The following is a 22,507-nucleotide window of genomic DNA, read 5'->3' as shown; positions in this document are numbered from 1 at the left end:
GGCTCACTAATCTCATACAAAATAATAAATTAAATTAAATTAAAAATTAAATTAAATTAAAAATTAAATAAAAAAGAAAAATTAAATTAAATTAAATTAAATTCATAAATTATTTATTAATATATGAATTACATTTAATTTAATTTAATTTAATTTAGTTTAAAACAAAATAAATGTTTTGGGTTGAGTTTCCATCAAATGATCAAAAATCGTCAAACATCATAAATTGCTAATACATTTCACAATTAAATAAAAGGAAATGCCACATTGAATTAACCATGAAGTCGAAAGACTGAAACAGTATTTTCTCCTAAAACGCACTCCAACAATCTTTTTTTTTTTTTTTTACAATTTCAAAATATCATTGTTCTGTTACCGTGACATAAAACGACTTGCACCATGAATTTGGTCATAATGCAGATCTTTACTTTCAACAACCGATGACAGTGTGCTACGTTCACCTCACATTTACCAGTTTAAATGGCAATATTTAATCCAGAATCAGCGTGGATTCGGTCAGAGATTTAACGCCACAGAAGGCTCATATTTCCCCTGTGTTGTTACGGCTCGTGTAAGACTGGCTTGCATGGCTAAACAGTGGCTTAATCTTAATCTGAGGAACAGGCGGTGAAACGATGTCAAGTGTTTGAAACCTTTCTATGAGCCATTGTAACCAACTGTATATATTTTAATGAGCTATTTATTATTATTTTTCAATGGATTGACGAGCACCTGCTTTTGGAAAGGGTGCTGTGACTGGTTTGTAAACTGTGTAAATATTGCATCTGAGCTAGAGAGGTGTTCCTGATTCCTTAAACCGCTGTCAGACATCAGAAGAACAAATAATGTATATAATCAGAGTGAGAAACGAACCATATTTGCATTCGTTTAATGATGAGTGAGGAAAGGATAAGTCTGTTTATTGGTGTGTGTGTGTGTTTGTGTGTGTGTGTGTGTTTACATTTTGGATGCAGCTTTCATTGTGATATTTTCAGATCCTACCAGTTTGTACTGTGATGTTTCCTAAATGATTATACTGACAGATTAAAGGAGAGGATTTGGGTCTTGGGCCGTTCACACTGGAAGCATTTCTGCATTTTTTATTTTTTTTTAATTGTTGATCTTTATGCAAATATTAATCTCATGCAAAATGAAAAATATTTATTGTTCCAAACCTTTATACAGTTAATTATTATTATTATTATTAATAAACATGAGCAATTTTTGTTGTTTGTTGCAATTATAAAAAAAAAAAATTAATTGCTACAGAAATATTTAAACAAAAAGGTTACTGCAACATTCTATCTTACAATTCAGTTTTTTTTCTTTCTCAGAATTGTGAAAAAAAACCTCAGAATTACAAGATATTAAATCATAATTGCAAGATATAAATTATGATGATAAATACTATGAATTACAAATAAACTGAATAACTTGTGATGAACTATTGTTATAGAACTGTAAAATATAAACTCATCTTTCTAAGGAAAAAGTCTGAATTGTAACGAACTCAAAATTCTGATTTTTTTCTCATAATTGCGATTGCAGTTAACTTTTTTATTTTTTATTCTGAATTCAGACAAATTGTAATTTAAACTGAGAATCTTTTAATTTTTTCTCATAATTCTGTTTATATTTCACATTTTTTTGTCTCATAATTGCATGAAACAAAGTCTGAAATTATGTGATAAAAAGTTGCAATGACCTTTCTTATTTTCATACTTTTATTTTAAAAATTCTATACAGTGGTGTAGAAGCAATAAAAACAACACATTGAATTGAATATGAAATTTTAAAATATAAAAACTGGAACAGTATTTTCTCGTATAGAACACTTCAATAATCTTTTGTTTTATTTTCAACTTTGCAGTGTAGAGGACACGACAAGACAAGACCAAAAAAAAACTAAACACGCACCAACAGTTCAAAATATCACTATTTATTCAAAGACTTTAAGTCTTTTTGTTAGGAACAGACTCAAATTTATTTAATTTTGTCCAAACCGAACTTCAAAGTGCAAGAATATAGAAATTAGATTTGTGGAAGGCAATTGAATAACGACAGGCTGTTCCACACAAATCCGTGTCATATTAAGTTAAAAGTGTTTCCGAACTCTTTCTTGAATCGCACTCGGTCTGTGTTTGAATGCAGGAATGCATCTGGTGCGAGCGAGCCCTCATTAGTTTGCACTGCTCTGTGTTTGTGTACATGACGCAGCTGGGGACACATGACTCAGAAACAACCTTCTTTCCACAACATGTGTCGTGTGCTTGTTTGAATGATGGCTGTTGATGACAAGAACCATACATTTAATTTTTTTAAAGAATAAATCATGCATATAAAAAAAAAACACTGATATCAAGTTTTATTTCTTATACCGAGGTGCTTTAAGCATACACAAGTGCTTTATTCATATATTTGCCCCTTTCACACAAATGCCTTGAGTTGTTTCATGTATTTTTGTCTATGAAAGAATGCAGAATACAAACTATTTACATTATAGATATGCATTTACAAATCACAAACATTTGACTGAAAACAAAATGCTTATAAAAATAGGTCCTTAAAGCATGTAAGTACTTAATGCACAGCCACTCTTTAGCAGTGCATAATAATTAAATTAGCTGAAGAACGTTAATTAATCTAGGGAGGCATTTAAAAAGACCTTGAGAACAGCCGCAGTTAAACAAAAGTCTCGAGTGAGCTGGAGTTCTTGCTTTTATAATATCTTTGCCATAGTCATAAACATCTTCCTGAATGCCCATCCGAGTGTTTTAATCTAAACATGTGTTTAAAAGCTCATTTTGGAGCAGGATTGCTCTCAAACTCGCATCTCACCGCACTGATGCTGTCCACACTCGGCTGGCTGTTCACTATCATGTGTGTGTGCGAGAACGGGAAGGTCTCGGACCGGGACATCTTCCCTTTACCGTGTCCGGCGTCTCTGGGATAGTCTGTGATGTGTCGCATGAATTCAGGAGCCGTGAATCTGCGCAGGAGTCTGTTCCCGAATCCAGAGAGCCCAGAAGAGCGAGGTTTGATCCGTTCAGGTTCGAGTTCTTCACGACTGAACAGAAGTTTGCTCTGCTTGGTCGTTTTGGGAACGCTGCCACGCTTCTGCAAATGTTTTCTGATCTCAAAGTCGCCAGCGACAGTCCTGCTGTAGAACTTCGCCACAAGAGGTTTTTCGTCTTGTAGTGACGCTCTTTTGAATTTGCTCGCAGATCTGTTGGTTTCATGCACGTCGCCCTGATAGGATTGTTTTCTTGCAGTTCGGAGGTCAAGATTAAACAAGTTGTTTTTTCCCCGGAGAGGTGCATGGACGTCCGTCTCACGTTCTGCACTTCCAGTGCTTCCAATATCTTTCAGCACCGAGTTTTGGATCTGTTTTGAGGCGAACACCAGATCTGGTCCATCTTCGGATCTGATGAGGCTTTGGTTGGCGTCTGGACGTCTGAAGCGGATCCGCAGGCTGTTGCTGTCACTAACGCACAGCTGTCTCTGAAACAAGGCCGGGAGGATTTCCTCGTGTTTGCTTTGGATTTGTTTGGAGAACCTGTCTAGTACCTGCTTTGGGAGGCGCCTGGGACACCGCAGGTCTTCGGCGGGTTCTCCGGTGCTGTTTGTCGGACTCACAATCTTCTTTCCGCACCCGTTGAGGGTTTGAACGCACTGGTTGTGCCCGAAGAAGTCAGCAACTTGGATAGCCGAGTGGCCGGCGTGATTCGTGCGATCCAGTCGCAAACCAAGTTTCTTAAACGCCCGGATTAAGAACTCCAAGATTTGGCTGTGTCCTCCGCACGCGGCGTACATGAGCGCACTGTTTCCCCACGTGTCCGTGAGCTCTGGATCAGCGTTGAATTGCACGAGGAGCTTCACCGAATCCAAGTGTCCGTGCTCGCACGCCAGACTCAATGCTGTGCGTCCGTGGTCATCCCGGGCGGTAACATCTGCACCTTTTTCTAGAAGTAACTGGGTGAATTTGGATCTTGTTGCATGCTCTTGAAGGCACACGGCGTGCATTAGAAGCGTACGCCCGTTTTCGGCTTTCCCGTTGATGATGCGCCCATCCAACGCGTCCAGGACGAACCGAGCCAAGTGGACTTTCCCGCTCTGCATGGCTTCCAGGAAGGTTTTGGTGCCAGATCCCTGAGACAAGTCCTTCGGCCTCAGCATCATGATCTGGAGTAAGTTTGTGGTGGTTATTCGCAGGCAGCTCAGAGTTTCCGAGTCTCACTTGAGAAACTGTCTGTGTTTTTATACCTTCACCCTCCGCGTGTTGCTACGGAAACAGCCATCGGAGAGCGGCGATGCTGCTATGGGTCCATTCACAACCACCTCCTCTTTTCTCAACCAGGAGGGGAGAGAGATGCTCTAATTCGATGACAAGAATTACTCGGTGGTAAAAACACGGGTTTGTTTTATTCTCCTGTCAGGTTGGATATAAAAGGAGCCGTTGCCTGAGCAACAGCGTTAATAGACTTCTCTTTGGGTGTATAAAAATACATGTATATACAGAAGAGGTTGAAAGACAGAGTGCTTTGTAAGGTTTATAAAAGTCTATTATGGATGTTTAAATCCCTGAGTCATGCTTGATGAACCTGCAGTGACGGGTCGTTAGTATGCAGATTAACACTACTTCTGATGAAACTAATGTTCACTCCAACATCTGCTCCAAAGCTCATTTACAAAGAGATGCCATATTTATTTTCACAACACTTTTAATTAACTTCAGTTATTTCTTATTAGAAGTGTTAAATTATTTGATGCCAAGTCAGGCATCACTGTAACTACTGCTCATATTGGTTTAGAGATCATATCGTAGTTCCCATATCATATATAACATCACACATCATTCATACATTGCAAAAAAATACATCATAATTTACCATATCTCATACATCACTTCTCATACATCGTTTCATACATCATATCTCAACTGGCACACCTCATATATATAATAATTTTTCTTATCTCATACTTTTATTATGAAGTATCTAATTTCTATCAAGTATCTAATTTCTTATGCATTATATCTCATACATCATATCTCATTCTTCAGACATATCTCACATTTCACAATTCATTCATCATATATAATTTTTCATATAAAATCTCATATATCACACAGTTCATCATATGGATGGATGTGCTGTTCAGAACATGGTAACTACAGTAATTATCAAAGAGGGGAAGAGATGCACCACGTTTGGCCAGGGGTGTTTTTACAGGGTGTTTTGAGAAGGAAAAAATCATTATGAAAATATAATTATATTTTCCTTAAAATGTTCTTCCTAACCTCAGGCCTTATTATCATGTCATATATAACTGTGATGTTCTGTAAAACCATAAACTTTAAAACACTTTAAAACACAAGTCCATATCAGCAACAAAAATATATCTTGACTCCATATAGTGGTTATTTTGGAAAAAATCCCAGGTATTTTGAGCAGTAGGATTAAAAAAAAAAGTGCTAATATAAAATTAAATTAGCCTATATAAAATTGCAAACATCTATCTTTCAGTACTTTTTTACTTAAGTACATAACAAATTGAGTACTTTTGGACTTTCATTTGAGTAAAATTGAAAAAGGAGTACTTATTTTATTATAGGCTGTACTTTTACTCAAGTTTATTTATTTAATTTTAACTTTTTATTCATCAAAGAATCCTGAAAAAAGTATCACAGATTCCAAAATAATATTGAGTAGCACAACTATTAATAGTTCTAATAATAAATCATCATATTTTCATGATTTCTAAAGATCATGTGACACTGAAGACTGGAGGAATGATGCTGAAAATACAGCAAATAAATTATATTTTAAAGGATATTAAAATAGAAACCATTATTTTATTTTGATAATTTAGAATTATTACTGAAATACAACCTTTTTTGTGTCAAACAGTTCATTGAACAATAATAAATGAAGTACCTGAAGCTGACAATGAAGTAAATGTATAATAATTAGCAAAGATGATTAATTTAGCGCTGTAAACGCGCGTGTGAGGGGCGGAGACGCGCCGCGGAGCGTCAGACGCGCGTGAAGACCAAACACAGCAGAACGGTAGGAAACTTCACTCCTCTTATTATTTCTCTTTTACTATAGCTATTTATTTTTAGATACGTGATCTAAGCGACTCGGTTGATTCAGATCGGGACTTCGGAGCCTCTTCGCGACTCGGTTGATTCAGATCGGCACTTCGGAGCCTGTTCGCGACTCGGTTGATTCAGATCGGGACTTCGGAGCCTGTTCGCGACTCGGTTGATTCAGATCGGGACTTCGGAGCCTGTTCGCGACTCGGTTGATTCAGATCGGGACTTCGGAGCCTGTTCGCGACTCGGTTGATTCAGATCGGGACTTCGGAGCCTGTTCGCGACTCGGTTGATTCAGATCGGCACTTCGGAGCCTGTTCGCGACTCGGTTGATTCAGATCGGGACTTCGGAGCTTGTTCGCGACTCGGTTGATTCAGATCGGGACTTCGGAGCCTGTTCGCGACTCGGTTGATTCAGATCGGGACTTCGGAGCCTGTTCGCGACTCGGTTGATTCAGATCGGCACTTCGGAGCATGTTCGCGACTCGGTTGATTCAGATCGGCACTTCGGAGCATGTTCGCGACTCGGTTGATTCAGATCGGGACTTCGGAGCATGTTCGCGACTCGGTTGATTCAGATCGGCACTTCGGATCTGTTCGCGACTCGGTTGCAGGGCCGTGCACAGACCTTTTGAGGGGCATGTGCTGAAACTGAAAAAGGGCACCCCCTCCCTTTTTTATATCAATTATATATATTCTCTTTTTTAGCTATTCTTTTTGGTTTTATAAGCTTATTTGTATTATTTGGTTAACATGATTATGAATGACATTGAGAAGAGGGGAAGGTGAGCAATGAGTCAAGTATTTTTGACAAACTTTTTTGAAATATAATTTAAGTAATTATGTCCAACTCAGTTCCAGATTATAAGAAACTATAGCCATACCGTTACTATAACATATCCAACATGTATCCGCCTACCTGGCAAAAAATTTGATACTGTGGTGGACCAGGGATGTTGGTCTCTTGAAGGTCTCTTATTCACTACACTTTCCCTAAAATAAGCCAGCAATGAAAAAAAAAAAAAAATAGTGTGAAAAGTACAGTTGCAGTGAAAAGCATTTCTGAAGGATCACGTGACACTGAAGCGTACTGAACTGGAGTAATGATGCTGAAAATTCAGCTTTGATCATAAAAATAAATTACATTTTAAAATATATTCAAATAGAAACAGTGATTTAAAATGGTAAAAATATTACACAATATTACAGATTTTGCTGTATTTTGGATCAAATAAATGAAGCCTTGGAATTAATCATGAATTACATTCTGCATGATAAAATATAAAGATTTCACAGTGATCTTCTGTAACTTTTTTTTAGTTACTACTACATTACTGTAAGTAAAACCATCTTTTACTACATTTTATACATGTGAGGACGAGCGGAGAGTATACCATAACATGATTAGCCGAAATGTTAATAAATTAAGTGTATCAGCAATCATAAATCAAAGAAGAAATTTCTTAGAAATATATGTTATGTAGATGAGGAGGATCACTCGTCGCTTTGTGTAAGTTCCAGTACGAAACAGCGGGGGGCGCACCTGTTATGATTTCCCGATGGTAAAAACAAATTATATGTTGTTGTATTACTTATCAATACATCCTTTTTGACCAGCCAATGTGTGCAAATGTGAATTTTTTTTGTCCGTCATTTAAACGGCGACGGCACCTGCCACTGCCGGCATCACATTAAATTTGCATCTACAGGTTACAAACTAGTTTTTGTAGCTATATAGACGGAGCGCTCAGTTTTTCCTGTGGTAAAATGCATTTGGCCAAAATTGAATTTTATAAAAGATGAAATGCTACTGTATGCACAGGCTATTTAAGTGTTGGCTATGTATTGGCTATATGGCAAATGCTAGCCCTCTCTCTCTCAGGCGATGTCCCACATGTCTCAGTCAGTCAGTCAGACATCAAATAAATAAAATATGAGCCTTTATAGACATAGTGTTTTGTAATACTTATTCAAACAACAAGATATTTATTTACCCTTCGCAAAACTTTGTTCAGCTCAGCTGTTGTATACTGTACTGTGTGTTGATTCAATGAATATAGAGGGGGCGGAGTTATCAGCTTACTGACAGCTTGAGGATCGAATAAGATTTACATAAGCTCGTTTTAAGAACTTTCATTTGCTAAATATTTGTAAAACAGACAGACAGACGTAAAGTGTGACCAATAGCATAGATAAAAAAAAATAAAAAAAAACCAAAAAAAAAGGGCACTTCGGAGTGTAAGGGCAAAAAGGGCATGTGCTCTGCACAGGTTGAGCCCTACCTGTGCACGTGCCTGCTCGGTTGATTCAGATCGGGACTTCGGAGTATGTTCGCGACTCGGTTGATTCAGATCGGCACTTCGGAGCCTGTTCGCGACTCGGTTGAATCAGATCGGGACTTCGGAGCCTGTTCGCGACTCGGTTGAATCAGATCGGGACTTCGGAGCCTGTTCGCGACTCGGTTGATTCAGATCGCCACTTCGGAGCCTGTTCGCGACTCGGTTGATTCAGATCGGCACTTCGGAGCCTGTTCGCGACTCGGTTGAATCAGATCGGCACTTCGGAGCCTGTTCGCGACTCGGTTGAATCAGATCGGGACTTCGGAGCCTGTTCGCGACTCGGTTGATTCAGATCGCCACTTCGGAGCCTGTTCGCGACTCGGTTGATTCAGATCGGCACTTCGGAGCCTGTTCGCGACTCGGTTGATTCAGATCGGCACTTCGGAGCATGTTTGAGATTTTTTTTAAATTCAGATCTGGACATCGAAGCAGTAAGTGTTTGTCAAACAGTTAATTGGTCATAAATGAATATTTGGACTTGAGGCTTTTTTTTACCTGTCGATTCAGCATGGACCCACACACAAAGGTGGATACACTCTGGACTTAATCATCAGTAGGGCTCTAAACTTTTCCTCCATTGTTATTAAGGACGTTATTCATAACTATTTATAATTATATTTTCCTTAAAATCTTCAGGCCTTATTATCATGTCATATATAACTGTGACGTTCTGCAAAACAACAAACTTTGTTGTTACTGGTGAAGATCAGATGGTCATCTCTGTTTTCTCTCAGGTTCATCACAGTGTAAGCTTCACAGTGAACATTACTCTCGTAAGCGTAGTCCATATCAACAACAAAAATATATCTTGACTCCATATAGTGGTTATTTTGGAAAAAATCCCGGGTATTTTGAGCAGTAGGATTATAAAAATAAAAAAATGTGCTAGTAAAAATTAAATTAGCCTATATAAAATTGCAAACATCTATCTTTCAGTACTTTTTTACTTAAGTACATAAAAAAATTGATTACTTTTGTACTTTCACTTGAGTAAAATTGAAAAAGGAGTACTTTTAATTTTACTGGAGTAATATTTTATTATACGGATCTGTACTTTTACTCAAGTACTTGATTTGTGTACTTCGTCCACCATTGGCAATGGGTTTGAAATGTATACCTTAAATGCAGTGTAAGTCTCTTTGGATAAAATCAGCTGCCAAATAGCCATAAATATGATCCAGTTAACAAAGTCACCCTGAAAATCTGCCTGAGTTAAAGTCACCAGCGCATCAGGTCACTTTGATCACTCCAAACCAGACACAAATCTCTAGCTGCAGGTTATTGGATTTCCCACAACCAGGACGACCTGCTGCTTGGATGTTGGTGATATTATCTACATAATGACACACGTGGCGTGGAGGGGTGCTGCTTCACCGAGACACTGCTGGGTAATTCAATTTATGATCAAAATAATCTCCACTTGAAAATCTCTCTGAGATGGACATGACTACTATAAACATCGGAGAAACTCAAGAAGATGTGGATCAGTCGGTTTCTGAGAACGGATCAGTGATTAACAGAGATGAAATAAAGCAGGTCCTGATGTGGAATGATGTTTCTATTCCCAGTAAATTGCTGGAAGCAGAAAATTCAAAATTTCAGCGTAAAACTATAGTTTCAGTCTATTACTGCCATAAAACACATGACTTCAGAAGACTTGACATCTTATATATCTCATTTCTCATGCATTATATCTCATACATCAAAAATGATACATATGATGAAAAAGCAAATATGACTTCAGAAGACTTGGAATATATAAAATCCAAGTTTTTCCCAATTCAATTTTATTTTTATTGCGCTCGTGCACACACACAAACACATACAGGCTAAATCAAACTGTTTCCAATTCTGTTTTTTTTTTTTTTTTTTTTATTTATTTTTTTTTTTTATAAATTTAGACATTTCAGGCCAAATCTAAAACCATTTTTCCAATTTTATTTATTTATTAGTTTTTTTTTTATGTAGAAAGTTAGTGATTCAGAATTTTTTAAAATAAATTTTAGTTCAAATTTTGTTTTTCATTTGTGTTTATATATTTGTAAAAAAGTACTGTAGAAATTTATTTATTTAGACATTTTAAGCCCCATGAACCTAAAGAATTCTCATTTTTATTTATGTGTTTAGAAACTTTTATTTTGTCTTTTTTCTTCACATTTCTTTATTTAAACTGTTACATAGAATTGTATTTTATATATATTACACCTATTTAATATTTATTGCTGATCTCTATGTAAGGTGAACGTTGTTTTTTTCTTCTTTTTTTCAGTCCATTTTTTTGGAAAGTGCCATTCACAAAACCATTTAAATGAAAAATTTTGAAAATTTTGCAGATAAATGTTTAAAATTTCTTGATGCATTAATCCAGATATTATTTAAGATGCATTGTGTGCAAACTGAGACTGAGCTTTGCAGCTATCTTGTCTGTAGATGTAGTAATGTATGGAACTGAAACAAATAAATCTATATAGAAATAGATTATTTAATTATCTATTATTTTACAATTTTATTCAGATGTTTTGAAGCTGTGGATGTAGCACTTATGGAACTGATGCATGTGTGCAATTTATTAATAAATAAATAAACGTATAAATTATTGAATTATTTAAATCGAAATTTATTGTTTAATCACAATGTGATGATGGAGCAAAAATCTGTCCTGGGGCACAAGATTAATTAATAATTAAACTCATTCAATCCCTCTGGTGAATGACATATTTAAACACTAGATTAAGAGAATTGACTCACTTTAACTCTTTCATGGCTGTATCTTACCAGCAGCAGCACTGATTGATTGGCAGATTACTGAAAACTTGTTGCATGTTGATTGCGACTGATGTAAACGTCATTGACTTCTGCTTCGGCAGGGTTCAGAGCGCGTCTGGACCGTATGGACGGACGGAAGCATGTGTGGATCCTGCTGGGATTTCTCACTTACAGCTTAAACACAGCTTGGACCTGCTTCATTCTCACAGTGTCTTATATTCAAAGATACGAGCGTAATTAAAAATCAGCAAGTGTTCAGATCGCAGTAGCTCTTGATGAGCTTATGAATATGATCCATGCATTCAAACTGCGAACAGCCATTCATACATGATTAAGAGTTTTTTCTTTTCATCCGTGTAGAATTTTGCTACAGAATACATTATTTATTAGTACAAATAGAATTTTTTTGTAGACTTGTATTACAGTATATATTACAGTACAGTATATCTTGAATGCAATGCACGTCTCTTTATATTTTCTGCTAAATATAAAAGCATTGGTTTTGTGCACCTAATACAGAAGAGAATACAGAAGAAGTGTGAATGAGAACTGAATATATGTTGTGTGTTTGATTTTTTGTGATTTTATTTATTTATTTATTTTAGCTATTTTGGTCAAATAGCTCTATTTTCACAAAAAAAAAAATCTAACACTCAACATATATTCAATTCTCATTCACACTTCTTATATATAAAGATTCATGTTTAAATACAGTTCTGAAAAAAAAAAAAATCTAAATATACACATTTCTAAATAAATACATTTCCAAACAAACAAAACAAAATTGGAACATGCCCTTAAACGTTTAAATACATTTTTAAACAAATGTCTAAATACATTTCCCAAATTAATTTCTAAATGTCTAAATAAATTTCCAGATAAACAAAATCTGTAAATAAATGTAAAATTAATTTCTAAAAGAAAGAAAGAAAGAAAAAAGATTTGGCTTGAATATAGCCATCAATCAGAATCGACTAAGCAGTTAGTCTAAAATGAGTAATCAATACAATTTTAAATAAATGTCTAAAATTTCTGGATAAACCATGTTTATTTTTCAAAAAGATTTGGCCTGAAGTATTGGCTAGCAGTCCTTAATCAACCCAGTAAAAACTCCATTGAATAATTCTTTAGTTTGTTATTAAATTCCTGGTGAAGGGAGACCATGCAAATAAAAGAGGAGACGTATATAAAAAAGTAGATGTGAACTGAATGGACACGATGGATGTGGGTTCAAAACACCTCACTGGAATAACCTGGTCTTTTCATTTTAATAGAGAGATGACTTGGATGTAAACATGGATTTCATTGGGAAACATTCTTCATTTCAATAAGTTCAACATAAGTTCAGACAGAAAGCAGCTGTAAAACTCAAGCCCAATTTGCATGCAATGCATCCTAAAGTTTCAGAATTAGTGCATCCAAAAACACGAGGAAAAAACATATGCATCCAAAAAATTGAAGAAAAAACATGCCTCCAAAAACATGTTGAAAAAAAAGTATATGCATCCAAAAATGTGGAAAAACATGCATCCAAAAACATTTTGAAACGAGGCATATGTGCCTAAAAACATGTAAAATAAAAACATGAATCCAAAAATGTTTGAAAAAACATATGCATTCAAAAACATGTTTAAATAACATATGCATCCAAAAAGGTGTAAAAAAAACAAACAAAAAAAAACATAATGCATCCAAAAACATGTTGACAAAATATATGTATCTAAAAACATTTTGAAAAAGCATATGCATCCAAAACTAAAAAAAAAACATGCATCTAAAATGTATGTTGAAAAAGCATATTAATTAAAAAACATGTTAAAATAAAAAACATACAAATCCAAAAATATGTTTAAAAACTACATACATCCAAAAACGCATGTTGAAAAAAACATATGTATCCAAAAACATGTAGGAAAAACATTAATTCAAAAATGTGTAAAAAATGCACTTAAAAAAACCAAAAAAAAAAAACAAAGCATGCATTGGGGTGTGGAAAATGAAAAGGGAAATGGATTTAGCTAGATGATCGCAGTATGTAGACTAATTCTTATAACAAAACTGAGAGCAAAGTATTTTTGCATTCTTCCACAGGGGATAATGGGAAATGTAATTGTCTCACGTCAGTCACCTTTTTTCTTCAAAAACAGCACTCAAATTGTGAACAAATTAATCCGTACAGTCAACATTCGCCATAAGAGCTAACAGCTTCCGCCGTGATTCATTAACTGACGCCTTCAATTCTGAACTCAAAGAAAATCTTGAGTTCCCCAACTGATAATTACAACATTCACATGCACTCATCTCATACAATCACTGCGACATGACTGAAGGAAACACAATAGCCATAAAATACAGGCATTACAGCAATTTCCTCATGTTGCATCTGTCATGTAGTCTTCCTGAAGAGACAGAACATACAGGGACAGCGGGAAAGCTATGTGCATGTTCAGAACAAATGAAAACACCGTAAATCAGGAAGGTTTTTAATTCAGACAGATTTCGGTCCTGTTATCAGGCGTATCTTTGATGCTTTTCTTTTGCAACAGATTTGAATGCGTGTGCGTGTTTAAGCAGCTGACAGACTTGATTCAGTTCACTAGCTTCTACCTGGTCAGATGCAACAAACACTTTCTAGAAAGAACTAAACACTAAATAACATCAACTCTTTGAAATTTGTACCTTTAATGGGCAGAAACTCTAAACAAAGTTTGCACTTGATTTCTTTCACTTTCCTCTGGAACCATTCGAGGGCATTGATTTGATATTTCCATCATATCCATTTAAGATAAATTTAGCACTAAAAACCACAGGGAAATAAAAGTTGTCAGTTTACACGCCAGTCGAATGGCCTGTTCCTATCTAAATGGACATTTCTTAGGTTAGATGTGTTTTTTTATATTTATAAATAAACATACAATGCAGCAATGAAGCACCAGCTACTCAATCCACCAGTGTTCATGAAGCATTTCCACACCTGAACGCACTCAAGAGTCTTTATAAACCTGCGTGTGATTGAGATTAATAATGAGAACATCTCTGTCATTGGTCAGTGAGGCTCAGTGATTGGTTCCATCATTTCCCACAGGCCACGCCCCCTTAGGACCCGCCCACTGCTCTTCACAGCACAAAACAAGTTTAAAATTGCATCCTAACATACTATTTCTGAAATATATAGTGTTTATACAAAAGTAAATAACAAATGGAAAGACTATTTTAACCATATTTCGAAGTCAATAGAAATAATTATGAAATTAGATAGAAAGATGGATTAAATTTGATAAAAAACACAGAGATGTTCACATAATTCAGATGATTGCATATGATATAAATTTAAACTATACTACATTTTTTAAAAGTGTTATATTGTATCATTGAAGTATTATTATTATTGTTTTAATTAATATTTTTAGTTTATTTTATAAAAGATTTTCCATTATTTTAACTCATCAAGGTAATTTAACCAATTTCAACTCAGTTTATTTAAGAAGGTATACAAGATTCAACCTTTTTTATAAAACGGTATATAATTTAGGTAGGACAATTTAACATATTTTAGTATAAATATATTATACAATAATAATATTTGAAAGTAATAAACTGTAATATATTTCAGCAGCATAATGTAATATATTTATTAAATTTGATGATACTTAAAACATTTTAAATAGTTGAAATAGGTGGGGTTTTTTTTTACTCTACAGGTCTTTGCCATATTTATCAGCCCATGAATCAAATTGGTTTTAATAAGTAGCATATACAGTTTCTGGAGTGTGATCCATACATGTTCACTTAATGCAAATAAGGATCATATAAAAGCATTCAAACCAATCTGTAAGTGAACCTGAGTCCATCAGTGATGTGACTATTATCTCAGCAGGACGGCAATCAGAATAAGATGCTGCCAACTTTAAAGAAGTGCCAATGCTGGAGACAGAAGAGACCAAAGACCCTCTTTACCCTTCTGAACCATCAATTATCAACTCCCACGGCCGGGACGACTGTCATTGCTAATATCTGCTTTCCTTCGTCTGAGGTTTACTGTCCAGTGGAGCTTGTCGGCTGTTTGTCTTATTATGTAACGGTTGGAGATTTCCTGCTCACAGCTGCAGTGTCTCTGTGGACAAAGTCTTTATATGTCTCCTCCTATATGTCATGCAAACGCACTTCAATGAGGACAGACCCACATTACAATACAGTTGATCAAGATTATGTTGTAAAATGCCTTAAAATCTGATAACAATGCATTTATGGGCATATTTTGCGACAGAGCTCTGAATGTTTTCATCCCTTGGAAAAAAAAGTGCAGTTAATAGTACTTAATGTGTATTTAAATTTTTAAAAGTAAGTATATATAAAAAACACACTTAAGTATACTTTTAAAAAGTGCAAATTAAACATTTGAACTTAAAGTACATTTTAAATCATGTTTTAATAATCTGTTGTTTTCATGCTTTTAAGAAGTACACTTGTTTTGATGTGTTGACTAACATACTAACACACATCTAAAGTACTTCAGTATAATTTGACTTGATTTGTGTGTTATTTGATATTACACTTAAATTTTATGAACATTCATATGCTTTTACATTATAAATACATTACATGCCATAGAAGTTTAAACAGAAATTACATTAAAGTATTTTTTATTTTATCATAAATTCTTGTAATTACATTTGGCAGATTTTTTTTTTTTTTCAAAGACAATAGAAGTAAATCTGAAATTAAATTAAACAAAAAATTTATTTAAAAGTGGATCAAAAAAGCACTCTTAAGTTCAATGCATTTATAAATAATACATTTTCATTTAATTGCAAATAACATACAATTGTCTGAAATAGTGTTATTGAATTTATAAAATTTGAGACACAAGTATTTCGTGGCTTTTGTCATCTTGGCAGCGCGTCACCGAGCGTCATAATCGAAAATGTGCAAAAAGGCGGGAGCTAGTTGCTGAAACCACGCCCACCTAGCTCAACAGTGGTGACATCAGCGGCAATCCACCTGTCACTCAAGTGGCTGAGCCCTTAACTATGCAGAAATGTAAGGCTTAATATAATTTAAACGGATGAGATATAAAAAAAAATTCACCCCCCTCAAAGTTGTCATGAGGGACAAAATTTGCTATATAGACCAAAATAATTTTTATACAAGTCTGTAAACGTTTTTTTCTGCTGTAAAGTTGGGCATTTTAACATGGATAGTCGAACGCTATCTCACGACCAATTCGTACATATTTTACGAGGTGGATTACTCTACTCTACTACTCGACCTCACTCGTTCGATTTCATACGATTTGTCTAAACCCCAGTGACGGTTAGGTTTAGGGGCGGGGTTAGGTGTAGGTCATTCGTACAAATTCATACGAATTGAGCAACTCATAAAATACGTACGATTTGTGGTCGTACGAATTCGTACGAATAAGCCACCTTGTGAAAAATGTACGAATCGCCGTGAGATCGGGTTGGATAGTCTATGGGATTGAGCCAGCCTCCAGTGGCCAGTTGATGAATTACAGTTTTAGTCACTTCTGTGTTGGTTTCATGAGAGAGAGCGGGAAGTTGCCGCTTGCTTTGAACTCATGTAACACTCACTCTTTATAGATGCAAAACTGAACTATAATTGTCCATAAAGCAACAGACTGCAGTAATGGCTCAGTGCCTTGTTTTGTTCTGTGAAGCCATTGGGGACACTAAATTGTTTTTAAGGAAAGAGCCACTGGGGTGATGCAATTGGAAATGAGCACTTAAGGGATGAGGACTCCCGCATGGAGCCAAAGATCAACAGGTGCGTCCAAAAGAACAAATTAATAAAGTCATCTTACAAATTCTGGGTAAAGCAACAAGAGCAAGGATGCAGCATATATTTCCTCTGATATTATAGAGGTTTGAGGTCTGTCCACATTAGTTTTGAGGTTGTGCATCTGGGTTCTGAGTGGTGTTCAACATATTGCAGGACTGTAAAGCACTTAGTACATACAGCAATACACAATAAAGTGCTTTATAAATTAATTAATTCATTCATTGCAAGGTTAGAAAGCCCTTTTACACCACACACAAAGAAAATCATACTTTGGTGAATTATAATTATGACAAAGAATTGTGATATATTAAGTGAGATGAAAAACTCATTAGAATGTAATCACTGTGCCTTTCTATCTCATAATTATGATTTACTACATTATAATTGAAACGTTTTCGTTAATAATTATGACTTATAATTATACTTTTAATTATAATAATAATCATAATTATACTGTTTTATATCAGAATTTTTGATGTCATAATTATAACGTTTAGTCTTATTTTTTATCATATTGTCAACTTTTAATTATATATCAATTATCACTTTGGTTGCAATAGTTTCAACTTTTATCTCATAAATATCAAAGTATAAATAGAACATACTATAACGTTTTATAATTTAAACTTTTTTTTAATCTCATATTTTTTTTGTACATTTATTTACATTATAATGACATACAGTAGTATGTCATAATTATAGCATTTTGCCACATCTTGAGATTTTTATCTCCTAATTAGAACCTAAAATGTCAGAATTATGACTTAGTATGTAATAATTTGGACTTTTGGTCAGAATTTTTACTAATGTCATAATTATTGTTTAAATGTCATAATTTGGACGTTTTATCCTATGTTTGTATCATAATTTAAACTTTTTATCTCATTATGACTGTCAATTTCAACATTTCATTTCACGTATTGTGTCATTTTGACATGAATAATTATAACTTTTTTAATTTGAATCACAATTATGTCCAACTATGTCATGTTGTTGATTTTTATCTCATAATGACTGTATGTCAATTTCAAATGTTTATCTCATAATTGACTTATGATAGATTAATTATGATAGAAATGTGAAATTGAAAATTAAAATTCAATTCAATTTATGTCATAATTATGATTTCATGTCAGGACGAAATGTCATTTCAACTTTTTATCTCATCATTATGACTGTCATAATAATTATAACTTTTTTGTCAATTTAAACTTCAGTTTTAATTCTATTAATTTAATTTTAATTTTCAATTTCAAATATCTATCATAATTAATCTATCATACTAAGTCATAAACATTTGAAATTGACATACAAAGTCATTATGAGATAAAAAGTCAACATCATGACAGTCATAATTGTGATGGAAATTGAAAAAGTTATAATTATGTCAAAATTATGATAAAATCTTATATATGACATACCATATCATAATTGAGATACGTATAAATTGTGACACAATACGAGAAATTAAATGTTGAAATTGACAGTCATAATGAGATAAAAAGTCATATTTTCAACTCATTATCTCATAATAATGACTTAGTCTATCTTAACTTTTCCCACATGTATAATGCGATGTTGAGACCCTGAGCGACAGATGAAGAACATGAATTCCCATTTTCAGATCAGTCCAGAAGAATACAAGGAATGTTGTCATGGTGAATGATGTTTTTCTCGGTGGGTATATTTTTGGCTCGTCAGGACCCTCGCTGAGAGCAAACGCTTGGGTTATTTGGCTGGAGAGCCACTCGAGCAGTTCGGACACAAAAGCGACTTGCTTCTTATAGCAGAAGTTCTCACTTCCACAGTCTGACAGAACCTTGAACAAAGAATTAAAAGCTCGTCCAAGTAAAATAGCTTCTATTCCTGCACATCTTGCAATTTCACACATCTTCAACTTCTGCTTCTCTGAAGGACACAATTACTGAACAATTCAGGCCACAGATAACTGAAGTTATTTTCTGAAGGAATGTAGGGTTCAATCTTTGCTTCTAAGAATACTCTGGCTTTGTGATCATAAGCACTGACTCACAGATGGAGATTCAGTGCCATAAAATAAACTATTCTTAATTTATTACGAATTGTGTTATTTAATGTTTGATTTAGGACATTGTTAAGAAAACTAGCAGAAAATATAACAATCAAGTAAAAGTTACAGCAAAGACATGTTGCAAGAATTTTTTTGTTTCAAACAAAAACAAAAAATTCTAATCTTTAGAGAATCCTGAAAAATAACTGTTTAAAACATGAAATAAAAGGCTATGATACAAATTTTAGAAAATTATGATACAAAACGTAATTATGACAAAAAAATGAATTATGAGATAAAAATGTGAAATTATGAGATACTAAATCATTATTATGAGATAATAGTTGAAATTCTGATATAAAATCTCTGACATACTAATATCATAATTATGAGATAAATCAAAGATATTATATACTAAGCCATAATTATGAGATAAACTGTAAAAACGATTAGATGTAAAACATAAAACATATATGTTTCTCGAGCAGTAAATCAGTATATTATTCATGATTTCTGAAGATCATGTGACACTGAAGACTGGAGGAATGATGCTGGAAATACAGCGGAGCATCACAGAAATAAATCACATTTGAACAGCTATTCACACAGAAAACAGATATTTTAAATTGTAATAATATTTTACAACTTTTACTGTACTTTAAAAAAAAAAAAAATCAAGCCTCGGTGAGAATAAAAATAAAAGGATGCATTTGCCATGGAATTTAAAAAAGTATTAGCAACTTTTTGTCGCACAGTTCTGAATTCTGAATTGCAAGATATAAGTGCAATTATAAGATGAAAAACTTAATTATGAGATTACTAAAAAAATTATAAAAAGTTAGAATTCTGAGTTTACATCTTGCATCTTTTATTGTGTGTGTGCTTCCACCACGGAAAAAAGAAGGTAATTATGACTTTTGTCTCATAAATTTGACTTTATTTCTTGCAATTACACAATTTTCTCAGATTTTTTTTTTTTTTAAGTCAGAATTGTGAGGAAAAAAATTTACATTGCCTTTTTACTAAACATTTTTTTAATTCCATGATGGACACAGGCTTCAAAGCGACTTTGGAAACTTCATACAATACAAAACCAAAAAATCGGAAGAAATCCAAACTAAAAATTCTGACCTCGCAGTATTGATGTGCGATTGGCTAAGGTAAGCTATCTTGAGTGGACATATTTATATTTCATAAGCATATAAAACAGGAATCACCTTACCTAATTTCTGACCTGACCACTTGTCAGAAATATTGCAGCATCTCTTTGGAAATTAAATTGATGCAGTTGTAATGTTTAATTTTTCTCTGCCTCAGAGATGGAGTGAAATGTGAGATCATTTGGGAGGCATCAGCGGGAGCAGATGGGACCGGGGTGGCCGCACTAATGGAAGAGGCAAACCCTTTCGACATGCACCAATCTGGTAGAAACCCTGCATTAGAGTCCCAGGAGATGCTGTGATGATGCAGGGCAGGAAGAAGAGCTGAGGCAGGAGGTGGGAGGATCTGAAGGAGCATCAGGAGCAACAGATCGCACGTGTTTTCGAGTCAAACGCCGCCTCGCTTTAGTAATTACATGCTAATTTCACAGAAAGTATTCAGATTTAATCGAATGTCTTGGAGGGCACCGTGGTACATGAAGTCATCATTTTAGGTCTAGAAACAAAAAAATTAACATTTTTTTGTCTAGTTCTCAGTTTGGCTCTCGGATAGACAACATATCGGATTCTCATCACATCAGCCATTAGACATTTTTAACATTTCATTAGAGGGCTGATTGCAGCCTGTCTATTGATTGGGATAAAAATAAAAATATTAATGGATAGGCCCAACTCTTTAAAGGAGCAGTTTACCCACTAATAAGCATTTAGTCATCATTTTATCCCCCCCATGTCACCTCCATGTCTGTTTCTGACCATTTAAAGGGATAGTTCGCCTAAAAATGAAAATTTGCTGTCAATGTAATCAGCCTCAGGCCATCGGAAATGTGTGACCTTTTCTTAAATAGAACAGTAATGAAGATTTTTAGCTGAATCTGTGTTTCTTGGTTGATTTATAAAATGCAAGTCAGTTTTTTTGAGAATAAAAAAAAAAAAAGCATATCAAGGAACACAATATTAATAGTGTGGCTCCTGGCAATATATAAAGGGTCAAATGAAGTAAACAACTGGTCTGTGTGAGAAACTGAACATTATTTACAACATTATCACCTGTTATCCAGAGCCTCAGGCAAACTTAGGAATTTGATTATTTTCCACAAAATGGATCTTTGGACGGTTTGTTTCTATGAACTGATTCAATTCACTAGTTTGATTACTTAATCATTTTAAAAAAAAAATCAATATAACACGTGTAGACGTTAGATATGGCTTTGATTCGGCTGTAGGTAATCACAGCGTGCCGATATACAGCCATATATCATGTCTACAAGTTTGATATTGCATTTATACAACAGTTTGACATCACAACTGTGTAAATACATAAGAAAAACAACAAGGGAGTGTCTTGAAAGAACTACTTCCTTCCGTCACGGATTCAAATCTCAGTTTGAAAGTTTGACAGCTGAGCTCAAGATCCGTTACTAATTCATGAACTTTACTTAAGAACCAGTAACAAGGAATGTTGAGTTGCTTCATTAATCATTGTATTACTTCATTAATTACTTCATTATTAATGTATGAAAAGCTCACTGTATTATAGAGTATGATGAGAGAGAGATGGACTGAGCGAGTGTGATAACCTGCATCTGATACAGCACCCATTCTTCAGCTCAATCTCATATTCACAATACAACATTAGTTTGAATGTCCACCGAGGAAAGCGATATCTTTGTCCTACTGTCGTTTCATCTATTAAGGGTGATTTTTGACGACAGCGCTGCACTGCATTTGTTAACTGCACCTTAAAAGCTGTTGTTGAAAGTAAAAATAACTTCCTTGTTTACAATCCTGTTTCAGTCTCTTTCAATATAAAAGACTGCAGACTCACTCTCTTGTCGCCATCTAATGGTGGAATAATGTCACTAAAATCACTCACACACACTTTTTCTCAATACTAAATACTAATATTTTTATAAAATATTATTTATTGAATAATATTATTTAATAAACAACAACAGCCATCATAAGAGTAAAAAAAGGCAAATCAGTCAAAAGTACAAAGGCAGCAATCTTATAAACAGCACTGAAGTTATATAAAATATAACGTGATGAGATTTTGCTTTCATCTAACACTATTTGTTCTCGAAAAAATCATAGATTAGTGAGACCAAATGATGTAAGGATGTACAATATTATCACTTAATTAATGTCAGACATTATTAAAGAGTGGTCATGGAGAAACTTTCAAACATTTGGTATCTCTGACAGGACATCAAGACTTAAAACTGTGACATTCTCAGAGAAAATCACTAAAATATAATGTCCTCTACAGAGACAAAAACTCCATCGCTGGGTCTCAGGAGGATAGTATAGTGGG

The 22,507-nt window shown here is 34.4% G+C and overlaps 1 protein-coding gene across 1 annotated transcript; it reads right to left on the bottom strand.

The window, feature by feature from the left end:
- Nucleotides 1-331: 331 nt before the first annotated feature.
- LOC113079053 (ankyrin repeat and SAM domain-containing protein 4B-like) lies at nucleotides 332-4,321 on the bottom strand. Its single transcript, XM_026251238.1, has one exon. It carries the CDS (start codon nucleotides 4,177-4,179, stop codon nucleotides 2,800-2,802), a length of 1,380 nt encoding a protein of 459 aa, XP_026107023.1. The 5' UTR covers nucleotides 4,180-4,321; the 3' UTR covers nucleotides 332-2,799.
- Nucleotides 4,322-22,507: the final 18,186 nt, after the last annotated feature.

The sequence above is a fragment of the Carassius auratus genome, unplaced genomic scaffold (genome assembly GCF_003368295.1).
Source record: "Carassius auratus strain Wakin unplaced genomic scaffold, ASM336829v1 scaf_tig00027103, whole genome shotgun sequence".
NCBI lineage: Eukaryota > Metazoa > Chordata > Actinopteri > Cypriniformes > Cyprinidae > Carassius > Carassius auratus.
This window is presented reverse-complemented; position numbering and strand designations above follow the sequence as displayed.